Source organism: Carlito syrichta, unplaced genomic scaffold (assembly GCF_000164805.1).
Source record: "Carlito syrichta isolate Samal-C Ts95f unplaced genomic scaffold, Tarsius_syrichta-2.0.1 Scaffold108124, whole genome shotgun sequence".
Taxonomy (NCBI): Eukaryota; Metazoa; Chordata; class Mammalia; order Primates; family Tarsiidae; genus Carlito; species Carlito syrichta.
Genome location: NW_007052220.1, coordinates 607,834 through 629,078, shown reverse-complemented (window position 1 = coordinate 629,078; position 21,245 = coordinate 607,834). Strand labels below are relative to the sequence as shown.

The 21,245-nt window shown below is 41.6% G+C and overlaps 1 protein-coding gene across 2 annotated transcripts in view; it reads left to right on the top strand.

Moving 5' to 3' along the window:
• Positions 1–21,245, top strand: part of LOC103270862 (ERC protein 2-like) — a 424,845-nt gene that overhangs the window by 218,651 nt on the left and 184,949 nt on the right. For both annotated transcript variants that reach the window (XR_002482512.1, XM_021717399.1), the window contains exon 4: positions 10,421–10,555. Coding sequence is in view for 1 of the 2 variants with exons in the window: in XM_021717399.1 (XP_021573074.1) it covers positions 10,421–10,555 (135 nt within the window). In the remaining variant the exon portion in view is untranslated. The remainder of the gene's footprint in view (positions 1–10,420; positions 10,556–21,245) is intronic.

Sequence of the window (21,245 nt, the reverse complement as noted above, 5' to 3'; positions counted from 1 at the left end):
TTAACCTATCTGTAGCCATCAAGACCAAAATGATTAGGTGTTTGATGCTGTTCAGACTGCAAGAATGGAAATTAATACCATAGTACTTCGGAACACAAAACCAATGACATAAGATGAGCCTGTGGTGTTACAGGTCATAGACATGGTGGACTTGCCTACCCTTGCAAATCAAATGGGAAGGCTGCCAGGGGAAGTGCAGGACCCCAGCCTGGGGCAAGTGGTTGAGTATTCTGGGGCTTTCTCCTGGCTATGTCAGTGACTAACCTGCCTCCTCTTGGAGTTGCTGTCTCCCCTCTGTAAAACAGTGAGCTTGGATTCGCTAATCTATGGTGTGGACCAGTTAAAAACATTTTATGACTGAATTGTTCTGGCAAGTCCTCACTTGTAGGGAAGAGATTTGAGATGGCCCCTAAAATTATCTCTAAGTCTACAAGAAGATCACCCCAATTTTTCAGTTGCCTACCTTTTCCTAATGCAATGAAGAAACATTAGTTATGCATTTTAATAACCATTTTTGTTCAGATTCAAGTTTAAATGCATTTGGACATTTTGTACTTATGCTATTTAAACTGCAGGGTCACAGAAAACCAGACTTTTTTGGATTTTGCCTTAAGTAGGTGACTAAAAGAAACTGTTTTCCAAAATGTACCCATTCAATGAATTTAATTTGATGTGTTAAAAAAAAAAACAAAAAAAACCAACCATGATCCAACACACTAGACATTTCCAGATGAACTTCGAACGTAACTTCATCCTTTCTGGAAATTGGATTTCTGTCAGATTCAACCCAGAATTTCCACTTTGCCTCTTCTTTGGGGGTAAGTTATCACTGGAGAAGAGGTGGTGGTTACAAATGAGTTTTCATTTTTGTGTGCCAAGGGAATAGCAGCTTGGAGGAGGCTGTGAGGAGACCTGTAAATGATGTATCTGTTTTGTTTGTGGGTCTGAGAGGCAGGTGGAGTTCCCTAGAGACCTTCTATCCTAGTGGAATATAAGACTCAGATTCTCCTTCCCCAAAGAACTACATCAGTTATAGGTAGGGTGAGTTCAAAGTGTACCATATAAAGCTAGTAAGGGTATTGAAATCTAAACAGAAAGGGAGGACAACACACCAAGCAACCTGAGGAAGATAAATGCCTGCAGGGATGCTTCAGTGATTTGCTAGTTGGGACACTGTCATTTCTCTCTCCCCGTTTGTCTTACAACTGATTGAAAAACTACTAATGTGTATGTTTACATTTTCTCCAGTTGTCTCACCCAAGTGTGAAGCCAGCTGGGGAAAGAGATTTGTTCTCCCTCCGAGGTCCTGGCTCCCTCTCCCTCTGGCTGCCAAGCCTCTCCTGGCTGTCTCATCACCTCTCCTGGGTCTGGTTGGAGCTGTGCTCAGTGCTGGCCCACAGCCCCACCACATGTTTTGCATGGCTCACGCTGTCCCTTCTCTCCCCTTGTTGGGGTCATTTGTTTTGTTTTGAAGTGACTGAGGTACAGGGAAGGACTAAGGTTTCTGCCCTCCCACTCAGTTTCGGAACCAGAAGCAGGCCTCAATGCATTCACACCCATTTCTGCATGGAGGTCAAAGCCTCAGTAAGGGAACATCCCTCTATCCTCCCACCATTCTCGGGAAGATTCATTCTCTCTGGACTGTTCTGAATTTCTAGTCTCCACCGTCTCCCATCCAGTCCTTTCTCTGTTGCTGTGCTCTTCCTCTGATGATGGGGTCTCAAGCTTCAGACATTTTTGAGGATCAGCTTCACAATGTTTTCCATGTCCTAAGACATAATTCCTGTGAATCTCCTCATTGATATGCTTCTTAAAATTTATTTTAAAGTGAATACATAACTACCGAAAAGTCCATTTACTTCCAGTAATTATCTTGCCTGCAAAGGTGTGAGGACACTTGTCTTTCTACCCTTGTGGTTTAAGGTTCTCTTGGACCCATCCTGAGGGTGCTCCTGGGTCACACAACCTCAAGTTCTCCTAGAATAGTAATTTGCACTCTCAGTTTCCAGTCTATCAACCAATTCTGTTAGGCAATACCCTGAGGCTTTGTTTTCCATTCACTAGTTAGGGAAATGATTTGTTGATGCCGGTTCTGCTTAAATCAGTGATAATAAATATTTGTTAAATCATGAATAAGGAATTTGCTTTTGGGCACAATTTTAGAGTCTGAATCCCAACACCTGCAAATGCCCTCTTTTTTCCCTCACTTCTCTTTCTTTGTTTCTCTTTCTCTTCATATCTTTTCTGTCTTCTCTTCTCTTTCTCTTTCTTTTTCTTTTTCCTTTCTTCCTTCCCTTTCTTCCTCCCTCTTCTCTTCCCTCCTTCTTTACTTTCTTTCTTCCTTTAATTCTTCCAAATTATCTCCTTCCTTAATTTCCTCCCTTCTTCTCTTTTCTTCTTTGGGTTAAAAAAAAAGGGATTTGATTTTAGAGTTCACTTTCTAAAGAAGCTCATAAGAGACCATGCACAGAATGCTTCCATAGTTTAATAGAAGAGTCTGGTTTTTTGGTGTTTTTTTTTCCTTTTTTTTTTTTTTTTTCTTTTTTCTGAGACCCTCCTTTGACTCTCTAAGTTGAAACAGTTTAGACTCCACATAAAATATGCATTGTTTACCCAGGCTCTTCATGCTCTGCATACTGTTACAGTCCTTGAAGAGCTTGTCAGTGACAAGTAAGATAAATGAATGAAGAGGACTTTACAAGTGTTTAAAAGCTAAGTATAGCATGTGCTGCCCACTACTTAATTAAACAGACCTGCGCTTAACTAAGTAAGTTTTTGGTGGAAACTTCTAGGGCCTTTCCCCACCCCCAAACTCCATCACCAGCAATGGTGTTCAAGATGTTAGAGATTCCTTGGTTGTCTGTAGTTGCTAATGTGTTAGCCTAGATTCAAAGTTGTCTTATTGGTTGAAGCATTAAAAGGTAGTGTGGATTGTGGATAATGACTTTAGAATTTATGTTAGGGATGGTCAGCAGCATAGACTTCTTTGGGACTCCATTAAGATTTTATAATGTGTCTGAGTTTCACCCTTTTCAGAGAGAACTTTAAAATAAAAGTGAGCTGCTGCTTTTTTGAGGTCTGATTGGAGTCAGTGTTCAGAGAGTCAGAGTCCATTTCCAGATCGGCCTTGATTTTTTTTTTTTTTAATGAACAGGCCAGTCTCTAAGCAGTAGGGTGTCAAAGTCTTGAATCTGCCAGTTGTTTGAGCTTGGATAAGGTGCTTAGCCCTTCTAAGCCTCAGTTTCTTCATCTCTAAAATAGGGAAATAACAGTTTCTACCAACTAATATTCATGGCATATGCACTTATGTTTCTCTTGATTCTCAAAGGTTTCTGCCCTTGTCATAGCAATTATTAAAGACTTTTGAACACAAACCCCACCTGAGCCTACATCACTGGGTTGATGTGACTGACTAAATGAGATGGTGCCACAAAGTACTGTTCTTGGCCCATAGCAAGGTAAGCATTGATTATTATTGTTGATGTTAACAGATGGCACCATCTTACAGCATCCGTCTTCTTTCTGCCACTGGTAAGGATCCTAATATTCTGAGCAAAGTATATAAAACTCTTTCTCTAAAAATAATTCCCCCCCTGCCCCATGGGCTTCCTTGGCTGGTAGCAGAACAAGGGAGAAAGTGTTCCTGCCTAACCCTTCCGGGAATTCCTAAGGTTCCTAAGGGGGCAGCAGAAAGTGCTTTAACAAAATAATTGCCCTTCTCTGATTTTCACTTTTTAAAAAACTGCACAAAATGTGCAGTAAGGAATAAAAACAGTAGATCAACATGTATTCATATGGTGTATGGTTCATACTGAAAACGTTCTTCCCTTGCTCACCCATTTTATAGATACAGGAAATGAGGCTCACAGAAAAATGATTCATTCTGAGTCTCAGAATGAATATTTGGCAGAAACAGAATTAGTGCCAGGCAGTTGTTACTTCCTAAGGAAGGTGAGTATTCTATCATCCTCAGTGATGAGAAATCTCAAGAAGAGCATCCATGGAAAGGAGACTGGTAGTTGCGGCCATATTAGTCCTATGCAAAAATTAGGTGTAGGCTTGTTAATCATTCCACAAGGGTTTTAGCTGACAAGGGTCCTGCAAAAACAGGGTCAACAAGGGTCCTGCAAAAACAGACCCCAAAATAAGGGTCTGATGCAAAAGGTTTATTTGGGAGGCAATCCCAAGAAGTGGTGAGCGAATAGGGATGTGACACAGGGAAGGAAAGAAGGCCAGTACAGGGTGCGTTGATGGGCAGTTTCTTGCTGTGATCAGCCAGGCCTCCTGCCAGCAACTTACTGAGAGATCCTGCAGCACACTAGCATCGTCCCACGGAGGGGCCAGGGTTCTGGCTCTTTATCTACCACCTCCCTCCCTTCTAGACTGAGGGTTGTTGCATGGGCGTGAGCTCTCTAGAACTTCTGGTCTGCCCTGTTCCCTGGCCAAACCTGCACCTGTGGCAAAACAAAACCTCAGGCAGAGAGAGGTACGTGGGCTTCAAGTAGGAAGACAGCAACACTTCCAGGACTGTCCATCTAAGCTGCAGGTAACCACCAGAGTGGAACAAGAGGTTAGCACAGGACTTTGGAGGCAGAAACCTGGGTTTGAGTTCTGTTCTTCCACTCACTAACTGAATAATCATGGACTTAGTTTCCTCATCTGTAAAGAAGGGCTCCTAAGAATAGCTTTCTCAGGTGTGAGGATTTAACAAGAGCATGCTAGCCAATTGCTTAGCCTGGCACATCATTATTCTTGTTGCTGTTGTAGGTACAGATGCTCAGTAGGTGTTGAATGAATTTCAGTGCAGTGTCCACAGTAGATACCTTTGCATCACCAATTCTCACATACTCCCAGAAAGTGTCCCAATGCAGCACATTTCTCTAATAGCTTCTTCATCCTCCTGCTGCTTCATTTTGTCCTCTAACTGTGACCCCCAACCTTAGACTTCAGATTCCACTCAATTACGATTCATTGCCGTGTGAGCCCAGTGGACATTCAGGAAATCCCTCCTCTCCTTGCTGTTCAGTTGTGGTCTGGTTTCTTCATCTTTTACTTGGAGACAAGAGCTGTTCACCTCACTCTGATTAGGTGGAAACAAGACCAGTAGAAGAGTTCCTGAATGTTTTGGATTTCCCTGGTGGGAAAGAGGGAGAAAAGAAAACCTGATAGAATAAAACTGTAATTGCTATTGTATAATATTATCTCCACATCCCATAGCAATGAATCTAATTATATATTTTTTCTTGTTTAAACCATATTCATGAAGGTTTGATTGTTAACTTGATCCAGATGACTGATCAAAGCATAGTTTGTGATTGCTACCCTGCTAAAATATTTTAAAGGCAATTTTAATTTTTTTTTTTTTGAGTTGGAGTCTCACTCTGTCGCCCAGACTGGAGTGCAGTGGCCACTCCCAGCCACCACAGCCTCGACCTGCTGGGCTCTGGTGGCCCTTCCGCCTCAGCCTTCCAAGTAGCCGGAATTACAGGCATGCGCTACCACGCCCGGCTGATTTTTTGATTTATTGTAGAGATGAGGTTTCACTACCCAGGCGGGTCTCGAACCCACGGGCTCAGGCAATCCACTCACCTCAGCCTCCCAAAGGCGCGGGATTGCAGGCTGAGCCACCGAGCCCAGCTCGGCAATTTTAATATTACACTTTTATAGCTACATATTGCCATTAAGCTATTGAGTCTATTACTAGTCAATCAAGGATTTTCATTTTGTCTCAAGAACTCCTTGGATAAACTCTTCAGAATTGTCAAAAGAGATGGAATATCCGGCACCTTTTCACAGATGGTGCTTATCAGAAATTTTAGTTAATGGATAAAGTTTCAGTTTTCCATGATTGACTTCTGGCACCAACAAAAGTCTTCCAAGGGCCTCTGCTTTTCCAAAAGCTAGGAGATACTAAAGAAATGCACCTGGTAGCACCTTAACACCCTTTATTCTTAGTAGGGTCAGCAACTGGGGAAGTGGTGGAATATGTCATTGGATCCAGTTTGTTAAGGAATGGAATATTTCTTGAAGAAGAATGATTTGACTTGCCCCATGGTTCCAAAACTATGCATTTATTTTGCTTTCCCCATTCCCAAGAATTACAACAAACAAATACAAACTAGAAAAGTTAAACTATCACATCGAGAGTTAAATACTCAACTGGCACATTGTAGCCCCTCATTGTGTATTTATCCCTCTTATCTGTTCCACAGTAAGCCTGTGCCCTCTCCATTCGTTCATTCATACATTCACACACTTATTTGATGCATATTTATTTACTGCTTATACCAGACTGCACTAGGTGGGGAGTACAAGCATAATGCAGACATAGTGCTTCCCTCAAGAGATTTTCAACCTAGCAGTGAAGAAAGCCAAGCCAACGTGCAATTATTTACCATGTGTTGAGGTAAGTGCTATGATGGCAGGGAGTAAGGTTTGGTACAGGATTTCTGGAAAAGCAGTGGAAGAGCACTTGGGCTTGGGGAAAGTGTTTCTAGAGGGGATGTTGTCGAAGCTAAGACCAGGGAGCTAATGGATATAACTCAGGTTCCAGGGGTCGAGGATGAAGAGCAGGACAGGGATAGAGAACATCATGTCCCACAGCTGGGGAGAGTGGGTCGGGAGTTGCAGCTGCAGAGGTATACAGCAGTCATCTAGCAAGAGACGCCCAAGCATTTGATGAGCTGGATTATTTTCCTGAAGTCAGTGGGAGCTTTCAAAGAACTCGAATCCAAGGAGGAGCAGGAATCTGATGTCACTCTGGCTGCAGAATGAGTTTGATGGGAGGCGAGAGTATGGCAGGAGAACTGTTAGGAGGTGGTGGCCCCGGAGAAATAAGGTGGCGCCTGGAAAAAAGAGGAAGTAGAAAATGGAATTTGATTAGGTTTGTTTCCACAGTCATGACATAATATAGTGAAAAGAGTATAGCACAGCCAAGGGCAAAAGTGTCTGGTCAGCAGTTTGGTAGACCCTGCATAGGAAATAAAAATGGGCCTCAGTAAATCACTAAATCAGTTCCTAAGTGGCGTGCTATGGAAAGCGATTCCTCTCCAACTCTGGATTTGTTTTCCTGGGTTTTCATTTATGATTGCAGAGAAGATTTGCTGTTTCAGGCTTTGTGGTGGGCACCTCAAGTATCTGATGGCTGCAGGGGTACAAACCATTGTACATGGCACCACGTAAACGCACCTGGAGTTATTTGAACAAATACTATCCTGTTTCCAATCCTTAGAACTTTCTGCAGTTTTTCATTCATTTGACAGTTAGGCAGTGTTATTCATGACTTCCTATCTTTCCAGACCATCTTTTGTGTGTTAGGAAACCAATACAATTGGGTGGGAATGAAGATAGGTAGTGCAGATTAAAAATAAAATAAAAATTTAAAAAGATCAATTTTCAGTTGTACAATTGAGGAAGCAAGATTGGTCAAATTGTTTTTATAGGAGAAAACACTAGCAACCAGCCTGTACGAAGTTGGTCACAGTTTAGGGGATATGTTACAAGCAAGATAAATACAAATGGTCTAGAGTATCAGACCAAACTCTCATTTTTCATCTCTGTTTCACACTCTCCTCTTCCAGCCCAGACTAATCAAAAGAAGCCTCTTCCGCTCACAATTGCTCTGTGTACATTTCCCCAGATCTGGTATTCACATGAACAACGTGGTTTATTTATATTTCAGCACCAAATTGGAAAGATGACATCATTCATTTACAGTCTTTATCCCATGACATGCCTCCTCTCCAACACCTCATTTCAGCAGACACATTTAGGACTGCATATAGCATCGTGTTTAGCTTGTACATTCTTTTATGGGATACAGTTCAAAGGCAGGGGACTTCAGGCTTGTAGCTGGTAAGAAAATAATCTCATAAAATCACAGGAGCTTCCCCAAAGGATAAGGACATTATGATGTTTACAAGAGTAGAGTTATTATTTGTTCATTTAGGCTCCATCGTTCATTCTTGGGCGAGCCCGTTCCTTCTCGCCCATGGCAGATCTCACAGCTCCCTACAAGCTCTCAGCATTCTAGTTAGAAGAAACAATTTCAGATTTATTAGTTCATGAGTTCAAAAGTACAGGCTCCTGACAATACTGGAATTTTAGGTGTGAACGCTGAATTTCAGAATCTCATGTGCAATGAGAGGCGGACTAAGGGGAACCTCAGGACTTGGTCTGCAACAGCTCCACTGACCTGCTCTTTCTCACAAGGCATAACTTGTCCATTGGGTCTTCTGACACTTTAAGTGGACAAGTGAAGGATGGAAATGCTATCAGCTGCCAAAGGTTGCCTGGGATTTTTTATTTAATTTTTAAGTGGTTCTTTTCCTCTATTTTTATTGTTTTTATTCATATACACTCATTTTTTTTTTACATTCACTTTGGGGCCTTTCAAATATTGTACACATTTTTTTAAATGGAGTGAGTAAACCATGAGACATCCTCTGGCAGATAGAATGGGGATGTGAGGTGTTTCCAAAACTTAACAGAACCAAAGCATTTCATGGGAAAGTTATTTCTACCTGTTTAGCTATTTGCCTTTTCTGCTAGCAGCAAGATGGGGAAGGGGGGAAGCCTAGAGATTGAGAACTGGATGACCTAAAAAATCCTTCATGTTCCATGTCAAGAAAGAGACTCTGGGGATGGAAATCTGCGCCTTACTCTTCTAACTGCCAAATGAGGATAGTAATAATTGTTCCTGGGAAAGTTTGGAGAATAAGTTAGATTATACATGAAAAAATACTATAGGAATTCACTATATTAGGTCCAGAATTCTCTTTATCATCAGAGTGTTATTTATATTACATAATAAAACTCCAACTGGTCTGAGGCTCTGCCAGCCCCTGCCTTCTGGCTCTCTGAAAGTACTAATGGTTCATTGTCATCTGGAGCCACCAGTGGGATTATTATGGCAACCTAAGAGATGTCCTCAACTCTCAGTGACCTTCCCTGCTGAAAACAAACACGCAGCTTGTCTGTAGCATGACAGTATCCTTCAAAGTCATTGCCCCCTTCATTCTTGCGGTCATTCATTGCAGCAGCACGTATTGTGTAGCCACAATTGCTAGGCCCTGTGCTAAATTTCAGGGAGATGCAGATGAGAGAAACAGCCTCAAGGTCTTTGGTCAGATGGACAGATACATCTGGGGCCGTGGTAAGCAGGAGGCACGTGTCACCTAGCTTCAAGGGTAGGGTCAAGAAAAGGCTCCTAGAGAAAATATTTTGAGTTAGCCAGACACAGAAGTTAAAGGTGAGGGAAGAGGGTCAGGGGAGGCATTGCAGGCAAAGGAAGCAGCATATACCAAAAAAAAAAAAAAAAAAAAAGTGGAGAAATGTCTTACAGCAAACAACAGCAGCAGTGGCAGTAGTCATAATAGTATTTGACTTTCATTGCCAGGAACTGGACTGACACTTGAAGTCCATCATATCATTTGCTCCTCACAGCAACCCCAGGGAAAGAGGTACTATTACTCCTATTTTAGAGAGAGAAAATCGAGGTTTATATACATTTAACTCACTTAAGGCCAAATAACCAGCAAAGAGGTGGAGCAGGTCTTGCTTGAATCCAGGCAGTTCTAGCCCCAAACCCGTATTTTCTGGCTTTCTGGACTGGATAATTGTTTCAGCTTTTTCCATGGTCTTTTGATATTTTTCTAGATTCTGGGAGCCTATCATGTTAAACCATCACTAGTTCATTTCTTACCCTGCATAATAAAACAATACAATTCTTTGGCCCTGGGGGTTTAACTATGGCACCAAGTTGCTTCATGTGACAAGCATCATGTGTTATAAATTAGAGTCAGCACCTTTTCCATGACTTTGCACCTTTTGCTCACTTTTCTTGAGGAACAAAATCAATTAAAATGTCCATAAGAGAGCCTGTGCCCAAGAAGTCATCCTAGCAATAAACCACCTCCATCAGTTTTTTTGCATTTGGCAGCTTTTGAGTAGATTTTTTGCCTTTGTCTTGTGAGACCATTGTTTACTGTAGTTTTGTGTTTCCACCAAGTCCTTTCCCATCTGTCTGTCCAGGGCTTCCTTCTCTAACTTCCTATAGAGTGTGGATTGTGATTGTTGGCACTCTGTGTTTGCAAGCTCATTCTGAATCTCTGTGATTGCTTGAAAATGTAGAGCAAAGCACCTTAGGGTACGTTCATTTTCCCCCTTTTAAATCACAAGGGGGGAAGTACATGAAACATCTACAGATGCAACACAGTGGCTTCAAGGGTGTGACAAAGCTTCTTTCACCAAAGCTGATGGATGGCATGGGGCTTTCTTTATTTTTCAAATTGACTAAAAATGAAAACTTCTGGATTAGGCATGGAGGGAGCCCTAGAGGGACTATAACTATGCCCCGAATCTCTTTGACTTGTGTCTTCTAGTTCCTGATAGAGTCTTCTTTGATTTTTGTTCTGCATAGACCCAGAATAGAATGAAGCTGATGGCAGACAACTACGATGAGGACCATCACCATTACCACCATCACCACCACCACCACCACCACCGATCTCCTGGGAGGTCGCAACATTCCAATCACAGGCCCTCTCCGGACCAGGTCAGTTGCTTTACCGCTTACCTCCAGGACCCCTTTTACTCATTGGATATTTTAAGATAAAATAAATAATCCTCAAGAAATAATAAACAGCATAAAGTGATACGTTCTTTGAACTGAAACTAATAGCTTTGGTATTTATTTCCATCACTCAAGGAATCTAAATGTTTTCCTTTCTCCTTCCTCTTTAAGGTTTTGTCTTTTCTTGTGTATGTTATGCATTTTCTTTCCTCCCCTCCTTTCTTCTTTCATAGATATGTAGTCTATTGCTGGCTTGATATCTAATGACAGGTTACTTTGGAATGTCTCTTTCAGGATTTTAAGAGAAAGCACTTTGTTTCCATGAGCTTGGCAACCACAGAAAGAAGGCTTGAGTTTGCTGAGCACTTTCCTAGAAAATTCCTTAGTGATGCAAGTTAATGGTGGGGTAAAACAATAAGGAGAGAAATCCGTTTTGCTAGTGTCTTAGCCAGTAAAGTCAAGGAATCTAGTTTATTTGATTTGGACCCTATCTCCCTCCCTTGACTAAGTAAAGCAAGTGAAAAGATCGATTGACAGAAACAAAACTGCCTGTGGTTTTCAGCAATATTTACATTTACCCACCAAAGGCAAAAACTATTTATAGTGTTTAGTATTAAGATTCTTGAATCTTATGGAAATTGAATTTTATGGAAATTAGGAAATTAAATGCAAACTAGCAGGATAATATAGTCAATATGAAAAACATTTCTTTCTTTATTGTACTGACATTTCTTCCCCCTTTTGTAGTAATCCTAGTGTAACTTACACAACGTATTTGCCTAGGTGTGGGCTATAGGTAATGAAATAGAACCATCTGAATATTTATGAACTCCTTTGGATATGGGAGGTTGAGGGCTTGTTGGAATGACCTGTGTGGAAAGGGGGTTTACTTGTTTGCTGGGGAAGGAGGTGCTTGTTAAGTTCCTTAAACTTTTCAGGTGACTCTTTCATTTCACCTCCTGTCACTAGCATCCCAAAGGAGAAGTTGTGATTCAAAGCCACCAAGATGTTTTGCCAGGAGTACAATTCCAGGTGGAGCTGCTTTTTTTTTTTTTTTTTGAATTGGAGTCTCACTCTGTCACCCAGACAGGAGTGCAGTGGCCTCTCCTGGCCACTGCAGCCTCGACCTGCTGGGCTCTGGAGATCCTTCCGCCTCAGCCTTCCAAGTAGCTGGAACTACAGACACGCGCTACCACGCCTGGCTAATTTTTGATTTATTGTAGAGATGAGGTCTCACCAAGTTGCCCAGGCGGGTCTCGAGCCCGTGGGCTCAGGCAATCCTGTCACCTCAGCCTCCCAAGACGCGGGATTACAGGCTGAGCCACCGAGCCCGGCTTTTTACATGAATGTATTTTTGTGTGGGTGCTTTCTTTTTTTTTTTGAGTTGGAGTCTCACTCTGTCACCCAGACTGGAGTGCAGTGGCCGCTCCCAGCCACCGCAGCCTCGACCCACTGGGCTCCGGCGATCCTTCTGCCTCAGCCTTCGAGTAGCTGGAACTACAGGCACATGCTACCATGCCCGGCTAATTTTTGATTTATTGTAGAGATGAGGTCTTGCCAAGTTGCCTAGGTGGGCCTCGAACCTGCAGGCTCAGGCAATTCACTCACCTTGGCCTCCCAAAGCGCAGGATTACAGGCTGAGCCACCGAGCCCGGCCTGGGAGCTACTTATATTGACCACAACCTTAGAAATTCTCTTCAGAGGGGCACACGGCTACTTATATTGACCACAACCTTTGAGATTCTCTTCAGAGGGGCACAAGGCAACATACCGGGTACCAGGTCCACTGTCAGGGGAGAGAAGGTCAGCTGGAAGTTCAAACCTCACCTGCATGCAATTTACTTATGTAGTAAATTCTCACATATTACATACAACTATAAATAAATAGATAAATAAATCAATAACTTCTCCCAGAGCTGTACAGTGAGGCAGCCTGGACCAAGAGGCTCCCCAGCCCCTGAGCTTTGTACTTGGAAGCATTTGCCCTCAGAGCCCCACCACTGCAGAAAGCATTCACACAGAACATCTAGATTTCTGAAGCCCAGTACAGAGAAGCATCATTTCATGTTTTTAGCTCTCAAAAATGGCTCTTGATTTGGAGAAAGATTAATTTCATGAATCTTATATTATCTTACATGTATGTGTTTTTGTTTGGGTTTGGTTTTATTTATTTAATCGTCACCCCTCACCACCACCACCACTACCACCTCCTCACAGTTGCGTTCCCTGATATACCTGGCATCTTGCTCACTAAATCTCTTCACTCTCATTCTTGGAATCATGCTGCTATTTATTTGCTTATTCAAACAGTGCTTGGAGCACATATTCCATGCCAGCCATTACACGGAACTTGCGGAAATGCACAATGGACCAGACAGAACCCCTGCCTTCAAGATGTTTGTTGTCTAGCCCTAGGACAAGAATCCAGATCATCTGATGTCTTGTTCAATTATTTTCTGGATGATGTCAATCAGATAAAGACAAATAAAAGGTAGTTATGACCTAACTAGGGGCCCATTACTTAGGAACTTACCCTGCAGTGGAGTTCACTGTGAAAGTGAAATGCTTTTGACCAGAAGGTCAGTTTTTTGGTTTTAAATTGGAGTCAGCAAGGCTGTAAGTCTCTCTTGCTGTACTCTTTTTCAATTAGAGAAGAAGAGTTAAGCAAGGAACCCTGATATGATAGTAGTTTGGTTCCAGTGATGGAGATGGCTATAACTCCTGGGCTAGATGTATTTTTTGACTAGGTGGTCCCAGGTCTATGGCAATGATACTCTCCCCTGTACTAAAGATTTGAGATTTAGTGATTAACTACTTACATATATGTGCTGTTATAAATCTAGGTCCCAGAATGTAATAGTTATCAACAGCTGGGAGGGTAGCCCAATTGATTACAAACCCTACACATGATTGTGAAAGTCACATATACTAATATATACAGAGTAGAGCTACTTCTTAGGAGAAAATGGCAGCCTTATATCAGAATGTGACAACACAAGAGTCTTAATAATGGAGTGATTTGGTTGAGATTTAACCCAAATGTCTGTAATGTATCCGTGTTAACTGACCTTACTTAAAGAAAGGAGATCTCTTCCAGGAATTCCTGCTTCCCTTTCCATGAATCTTCTAGCTCTGGCTTTCTTGTGGCCCTAAGACATGACCAACAATGACTTATGGAAGAGAAGCCATGAAATGTTGGCATTGCTTCGAGCTTTATTAAGAGATTAGAATACATAAAAATGAAGAAATATGAAAATCAGTCACTTTGCTACTTTTCCAGAAAAACTCATTTTTCCTTAGGTAATTCAATTTAAGTATTGCCAGGTACTTCAGAATTATATTCTTTTTCCATTTCTTCCCTGTCCCTTTCTCCTTCACTATGATTTTGCTTTCTCCTTAAGAGAAACTGAATCCAAGTATTATAAGTCTAGACTAGCATTTCCCAAAGTAACTTTTAGAACATTAGTCCCATGAGGAATGTCTTGAAACAAAGATTCTGTGGACAAAGAATTTTGGGAAAGTGCAGCATATTATAACTCTATCCTGGAGTGTCCTGGTACAATTAGCAGATCAAAGGATCTAAAAAATAATATCAGAAAGAAAGCTTTCCAAATTTTATTTTATCCAACATTTCTCAGACTTATTTGATTGTGAAAATTTTTTCCCTTCTCAGATTATCAGGTGAAAAAAGAGACTACTTGGTTTAAAACAGGACTGATCCAGTTTCCAGCAGTATGTCTCATCAGAAAATTGAGTTTTAAGGCAGTTTTATGTTTTGCATAATATAAAAATGAAAATGCCTCTTCCATTCATTTCCTGGGATACCTTCTTAAAGCCCATAACATTTGAGAATGAGTTGTTCTACCAAGAACCCAATAGATCTGAACTAAGGGAGCTATTAAAGATGAGGATCCAGGATATCAAGGATAATCATTAATACACAGCACTTCAGGGATTGCAAATGAGTGTGCAAATGAGTGTTAGAGAAGACATAAGAGAGGTCAGTGTGGTATGGCAGCCCAAAAATCTAGCCCCCTACTTGAGAGAGGAGCAGTTAGTAGCTAGTGGCCTGTGACTCCCAGGATGGTCATGGCCATTGACTATGTCCAAGTGGAGTATCCAGACAAATCCCAGTAGTGGCCTAGGAAATCCTTCAAACCAAAAAGTAGTCACAAGGGCAGACAGCAAATGTTTCCCATAACACAGTTGCTGGTGTGTTTTGAGAAACAACAAAGGCCAAAGAGTAAATGGAACATTAGAGATTTTACTGTTATCGAGGTTACCATGATGGATTTTACAAAGCCAAGTAGAAATTCAGCCTCTCCTGAATGCCTTCTGTACCTGTTGTCATCAGCCTCAACTGTCATTTTCTTTAAATAGCATCCTTCCCTGCCTTAAACCCTGTCAAGGACACCAAGTCTTTCTACTTTTCTTTTTCTAGGCATCATACAATTTTTATTGTCTCAGGAAAAGTCATATTTTATTAAACTCCTTCCTGTGGGTTCCAGGTGTGAACTCACTCCATCAATAAGAAAAGCACAGCATCATCATGAGCTCCACTCTCCAGCCAACTTCAAATGCCAGGCACCATGCAGGATGACATTTTTGCAACTAGGACTCACATTTCTGTGCCTGGGTCTTGGGTTAGGTGTTAGGTCTTTAAAGGCCTGAATCACACAACTTTTTGTGTCAAACGTAACTCTCTGTGTTAAAGCACCTGCCACTCTGATTCTAGTTTGGAGGAGCCTAAGTGGGTAAAGAGCCTAACCATTTTGGGGCTGGAAAACCCAGAGTAAGTGGCCAGTTTTGAAAGTCCAGAAGAAAACTCTTCTCTCCTCTCTCTCCCTCCTTCATTGAATGGAAATACTTACTCATAAGACTTGGGAAGCTCAAGGAATTTTGGCCACCTTTAAGATGTTCTGATCCTATTTAAAGTTTACATTTCACATTTTATTTATAGAAATCCTACTTCTAAAGGAGGGCTACAGAGTTTAGAAGCATGGAGACATACTACTTATGATATTGATTATGGAAAAATATGGTTGAATTTTGCATTTTATGTTCATATTCTTTGTTACATATTCACACCTGTCTGGCCCTTAGTAGATAATAAATGTCTTTGAATGGTACATTTGAGAAGTAAGAAGAGCAGATGGAACTATCCCCATTGTACAGATAAAGACACTGGAACTCGGAGAGGTTGTTAAAAATCCAGAGTCACAAAGCTGGACATCAGCAGGCCCAAGATGAAGACCCAAGTCTTTGAATGCTATATGTTGATGACAAACACTTTGGATGTTGGTATGATTTATCTATACAACCACATCTAGTTATCATCACACAACTATAATGTATCCACTTACTTATTCTAGAATACAGATATCCTTTTTCTCCTCATTGCATTGTAGTGCCTTTTATTCTACGTTGGCTTATTTTCAAAAATTGAATTAAAATATTGTCTCATCAGTTGTTTCCATTTGCCTCACCTTTCATTGTCTTTATTTTCAGTCTTCATTTTTGTGACTTCATTCCTTCCCTTTCTCCCCATTTCACCTGTTCCCCTCTACTCTTCTCTAATCCTACTGTGCCAAGAAAAATGAAGATTCCTGCAAACTTTCCCACTGCCACTGATCCTCAAGTATGGAGAGACTGGCCCAGAGAGGGAGGGATTGTAGGAAGAGGAGAGAGGGGATATGCTCTGGGACCAGAAATCTTAAAACCAAGGCAGTGAGTGCTGCAGCTTCTTTGAAGCAGAGCATAGTTCAGTACTCTGGGCTTCCACCTACACGTAAAAATCCAGTCTGTAAGAAGAAACACAAAATGAAGCCAGGCTCCGTGGCTCAGCCTATAATCCCAGCACTTTGGGAGGCTGAGATGAGTGGATTGCCTGAGCCCACAGGTTCGCGACCCGCCTGGGCAACTTGGTGAGACCTCATCTCTACAATAAATCAAAAAATCAGCACGTGGTAGTGTGCGCCTGTAGTTCCAGCTACTTGGAAGGGGAGACAGAAGGATCGCCGGAGCCCAGCAGGTCGAGGCTGCAGTGGCCAGGAGCGGCCACTGCACTCCAGTCTGGGTGACAGAATGAGACTCCAACTCAAAAAGAAAGAAAGAAAGAAAGAAAGAAACACAAAATGAATTCCTACCATCTGTTGTGGGTTGGGCCACTAGGATCATTTTATCATATCTTAAAATATACTCTATATATTGGTCCCATGACTACCAGTTTGAAAATAAGGCCAAATCTAGGTTTAGGTTCTTTGGTGAGCAAGTAATTTGAAGGCTATGGCAAAATGACATGTGTCTCAAGCAGAATCCTCTGAGAATTCTCAGTAGAGAATGGAAATTGGATATTCAGTGCTCTGAAATGTATCCAGTAGTACAAACTTATATCTTGGCTGGATCCCAGAGGGCTCTTGGCAGTGGATTACCAGGACCCGCATTTCCTTGCTTACTCACTCATGAGGACCTGGAGCAAGCCAGACCCCCAGAGCAAAGTAGAGGATGCTTTGTTCTGCCAGGGCACTGGGAGTACTCTCAGATAGTGACCTTCTCACAGCAGAAGCTAGTTTTTCTATTTTGCATTCTTCACTTTAGGGTATCTGCTCTGTGAACCTAGTACTAGAAAATCGATTGCCCTAATCCTAAATATTACCCACTCCACTTAGTAATTTCCAGGATCTGTCTGGAGATATAAATAGTAATCATTGGTTCTTTCTCTGCTGAGCCTGGTTACTGTGTGGTCCCAGCATGTGTTGGCTTTCAGCCAAGATATAAGTTTGTACTACTGGACACATTTCAGAGCACTGAATATCCAACTTCCATTCTCTACTGAGAATTCCCAGAGAATTCTGCTTGAGACACATGTCATTTTGCCATAAGCCTTCAAATTACTTGGTCACCAAAGAGCCTAAACCTAGATTTGACTTTATCTTCAAACTGGTAGTCATGGGGCCAATATATAGATTATATTTTAAGATATAATAAAGTGGTCCTAGTGGCCCAACCCACAACAGATGGTAGGAATTTATTTTGTGTTTCTTCTTACAGACTGGATTTTTATGTGTAGTGTAAGCCCAGAGTACTGAACTATGCTCTGCTTCAAAGAAGCTGCAGCACTCACTGCCTTGGTTTTAAGATTTCTGGTCCCAGAGCATATTCCCTCTCTCCTCTTCCTACAATCCAAAGAACCATAAGATGGAGTTCATTCAGAAAATAAAATCAGGCTCCCTGAGCCTTGGGTACCTGCTTCCAGTTAGAATTAGGTAGTGTCCTGTAGAGCCAGGAGGGAAGTACCTGACCATCCCTACAATTAGGCCCTGACAGATGCTGTGGCTGGAGGCAGGTGACATCTCTAGGCCCCATGTGCTTCCTGGCCCCAGTTTTTGTAAAACCTGCCTGTTTTTCTCCACCTCCCCCAACACCTGTTTTTTGTTTGTTTGTTTGTTTGTTTGTTTGTTTAGTCCACAAGAAGTTTGTGGAGTCTCATGGTCTACCAGGAGAACACAGCAGTGATAGTGCTCTGCCTGGGGCCCTGAGACTTCTCAGAACCAGCTCCAGGCCCTAGGCTTCCCGGCTCACCTTCAGCCCCTCTCTGTACTTGCAGGACCAGTTTTTGTGATTGATGCTCTGCTTTCCTTGCACTTTCACCAGCAGATTAGCCAAAGTGCAGCCCTTTGAATTGTAACAAACAGACGAGGGGTTTAACTTGCTTCACTGCCCCCAGAAGATGGATTCTGTATATAGAGTTGTTATTCCTAGCTTTTGCTTAGGAAGGGAAAAAAGAAGAATTTATTTTATGTTTTGAGGTTAAATGAATGTGGGATAAATGTATACATAGCGTCCTGTGTGTATATATGTATGTATCGCTATATGTCAGATGAACTGAGGACTTTTCCACATATGGAAGAATTTCACAAGATCATGTTTAACTAGAAATTTATCTCCCTAACTTCCCCTGAGTGCATGTTTGAATATACATTATATATACACATATATATATGTGTTGTGTGTGCATGTAAATATACCTTCGTGTTTCCTACATTGAAGAAAAATTAACGTCATATATCAGAGCTTACTAAAGTAAAGTTACAGAACAGTAAAGAAAAAAAGAAAGAAATTTTTAGTTCCCCCGACAGTAACCTGATGCGAAAAGTTACGTTTTAGGTTTTTAATATCAGTTTCCCAACCAAGCTAGCAATTCTAAAGGTTGCCTGAATAAGTGACAGTAGACTTTTTTTTGTACTACAAATCCAATTTTATGGTCCACTTCTTAGAAGAAGCCTCGAGTTTTGGCTTCACGTAGGGATGAATCCTTCAAATTCAATAACCCATGAAGAAACCTCTTGTTGGTGCTGACATGAGTTGGTTAGAAGAAGGGTTCAGAGATTTCTAACATTGCCACTCCTGGGCCAGTCCTCCTAGAACTGGAGTCAAAACAATTCTGGCATGTATCTTGAAATCAATCTTTTGAGTCACTTGCCTCTTTTTCAATTCTTCTTTTGTTGCAAGTAGATGGAAAGATACTGTGTTTGAAACTCGGCAGGTTAAGAAGTAGAAAGATAGCACAGATGTTACTTTTTTCTTTATCCCCTCAAAACTACCCCAAATTCCCAAAGCTACTAAAATGTGAGCCAGATGGCATATGTGATTTCTCACCCTTGGGAACTAAAAGTGGCAGTTTATTTGTTTGCTTGTTTTTAAGAGCAGCAGCTCTAGAATGACCCTGCAGTGGCTCTCTGGGAGGCCTCAGGTACAGAAGGAAATGGGGACCAAGGTCTGAACTGTTGTTGTGGGAGGTATTTAACTGCCTCCTTCCTCTACTAGCAGTTACATGCTCACCCAACCATTAGGAGCCAAGGCGGGTTACATAGCAGTTGGGAAGCTGGCTTTGCAGATGAGCCGGTTATTGTCAAAGCCCTTTAATCTGGGTGTGCTGTTAATTCCTTACATGTAAGCACATGAGGGCACGATTTGATAAGCCCTGCCGGGTAGGGTCTTCATGCACGGGCAAAAAGGCAGAGCTGCTTAATACATTAGGATCCTCCTGTTAGAAAAGGATTTTTCCTTAAAGGATGTTTGAGCCTGTTGAAGATTTCATTCAGTCTTACTCTGTTTGGGGTAAAGTGTTTCCTTTCTTTTTTTTTTTTTTCTTTTACTGATTCGTTTAAGTTTTACACCTTGTTTGCAGTATTAGGGCTTCATTAAGAGATTTGTTGCAGTATCTCTTGAGTCAACAGGGGTTTTCAGATGTAGCCTGCCCTCCCCAGCCTGTAGACGTAACACAGCTTGGCAGCAGCTTGGGTTGGGGGGGTTGATTCCTTTTCAACTTGCTGCTTTAATCCAGTTGCATTTGTCTAAGAGGCAGCACTTCAGCTCTCCCATTGAAAGAGGGTGGCCAACCTTGAAATGTTGGGAAGCAGGGAAATTCATTTTATACTGCTGAATGCCATTGCCTCTCTTTTTTTCTTGAACTGACGTAATAAGGATCATGTTTGATTGTACACTCCAGACCTGTAGCACTCCAAAGATAAGGGAACAGAGGAGGAAAAGCAGTTGGAAATATCCTCTAAACATAACCTGCTCACACTCACACATTGTGTTCGTTAGTTCAAAAAACCACTTTACTCTTACTTATGGAATAATTGCTTTTTTAAGATTCTGGTTTGAGCACCTAGGTATTAGTGATCTCAATAAAGTCTAGCTTGGACAGCCCAGAGATACTAAAACATTTAAAAGTGGTTTTATACACTATCAGATTCTTTGTATACACACCATTTTGCCTGTGACATTAATGTTGTATAAAATAATTTGTTGTAATAGTAATAAACTATTGGATGCTACCCACAGGAGTCATATGCCCAGTTATATTGGTATAAGTCTGCAACATCCACAAAGTGATTTAATTTGCGCTCTCCAAATAATTGCATAGCAACCCTAGGAAATGTCAGGGGCCAAGATATGGTTCCATTTTCTTTTTCAAGCAACTAAGGAAATAACGAGTCAAAATGGTAAGCGATTTGGTTGCCTACTAGCCAGGAAATGGCAGAACCAGAGTCATGTTCAAAACACAATTTTTACTGTTTAACAAAGCCAAGTGTTAATGACTGATGGATGAAGGAGCAAAAATAAAGTCTGTCTTCACTCCCACCCCTTTTTTATGATTATCTGGCAGTGACTCAGCTTTTAGCAGATGTTGACTTTAAGCTCCCAAACAGTATTGTTGGCCAACATAGAGCCTTCCAGCATTTTCATCTTCAGCTGGGTATCTTGTATCCTTCAGCTGAGTGAACTGGCGCTGTGCACCAAAGACTGGTTTGTCATAATTACTTTTGCCTGAAGGAAATAGAAAACTCGTTTCTTCAGTTATCCCTACAATGATGGTGCCAAAAAATTGAGAAAGCACCTAACGATGCTGCATTAGAAGTGAAGGGAAAGGCTGCCAAAGCTTTTATAATGTCCTCGGCAGCTTGGCAAAGAGATATCAGATGGCCGCCCTGCCTTAGCGTATCTTTGTGAGGTGAACTTGTACACCCCAGGCAGTACAGGTTGTCCAGTCTCTGCCTCTCCCTTGAGAGACACCCCAATGTGTCTTTTAAAATATGGACATCTCCTGTTGTGTTCCCCCTCAGCCAGTGAAGTTTCACGTTCACTAGTTGGGTTGAGAAGAATA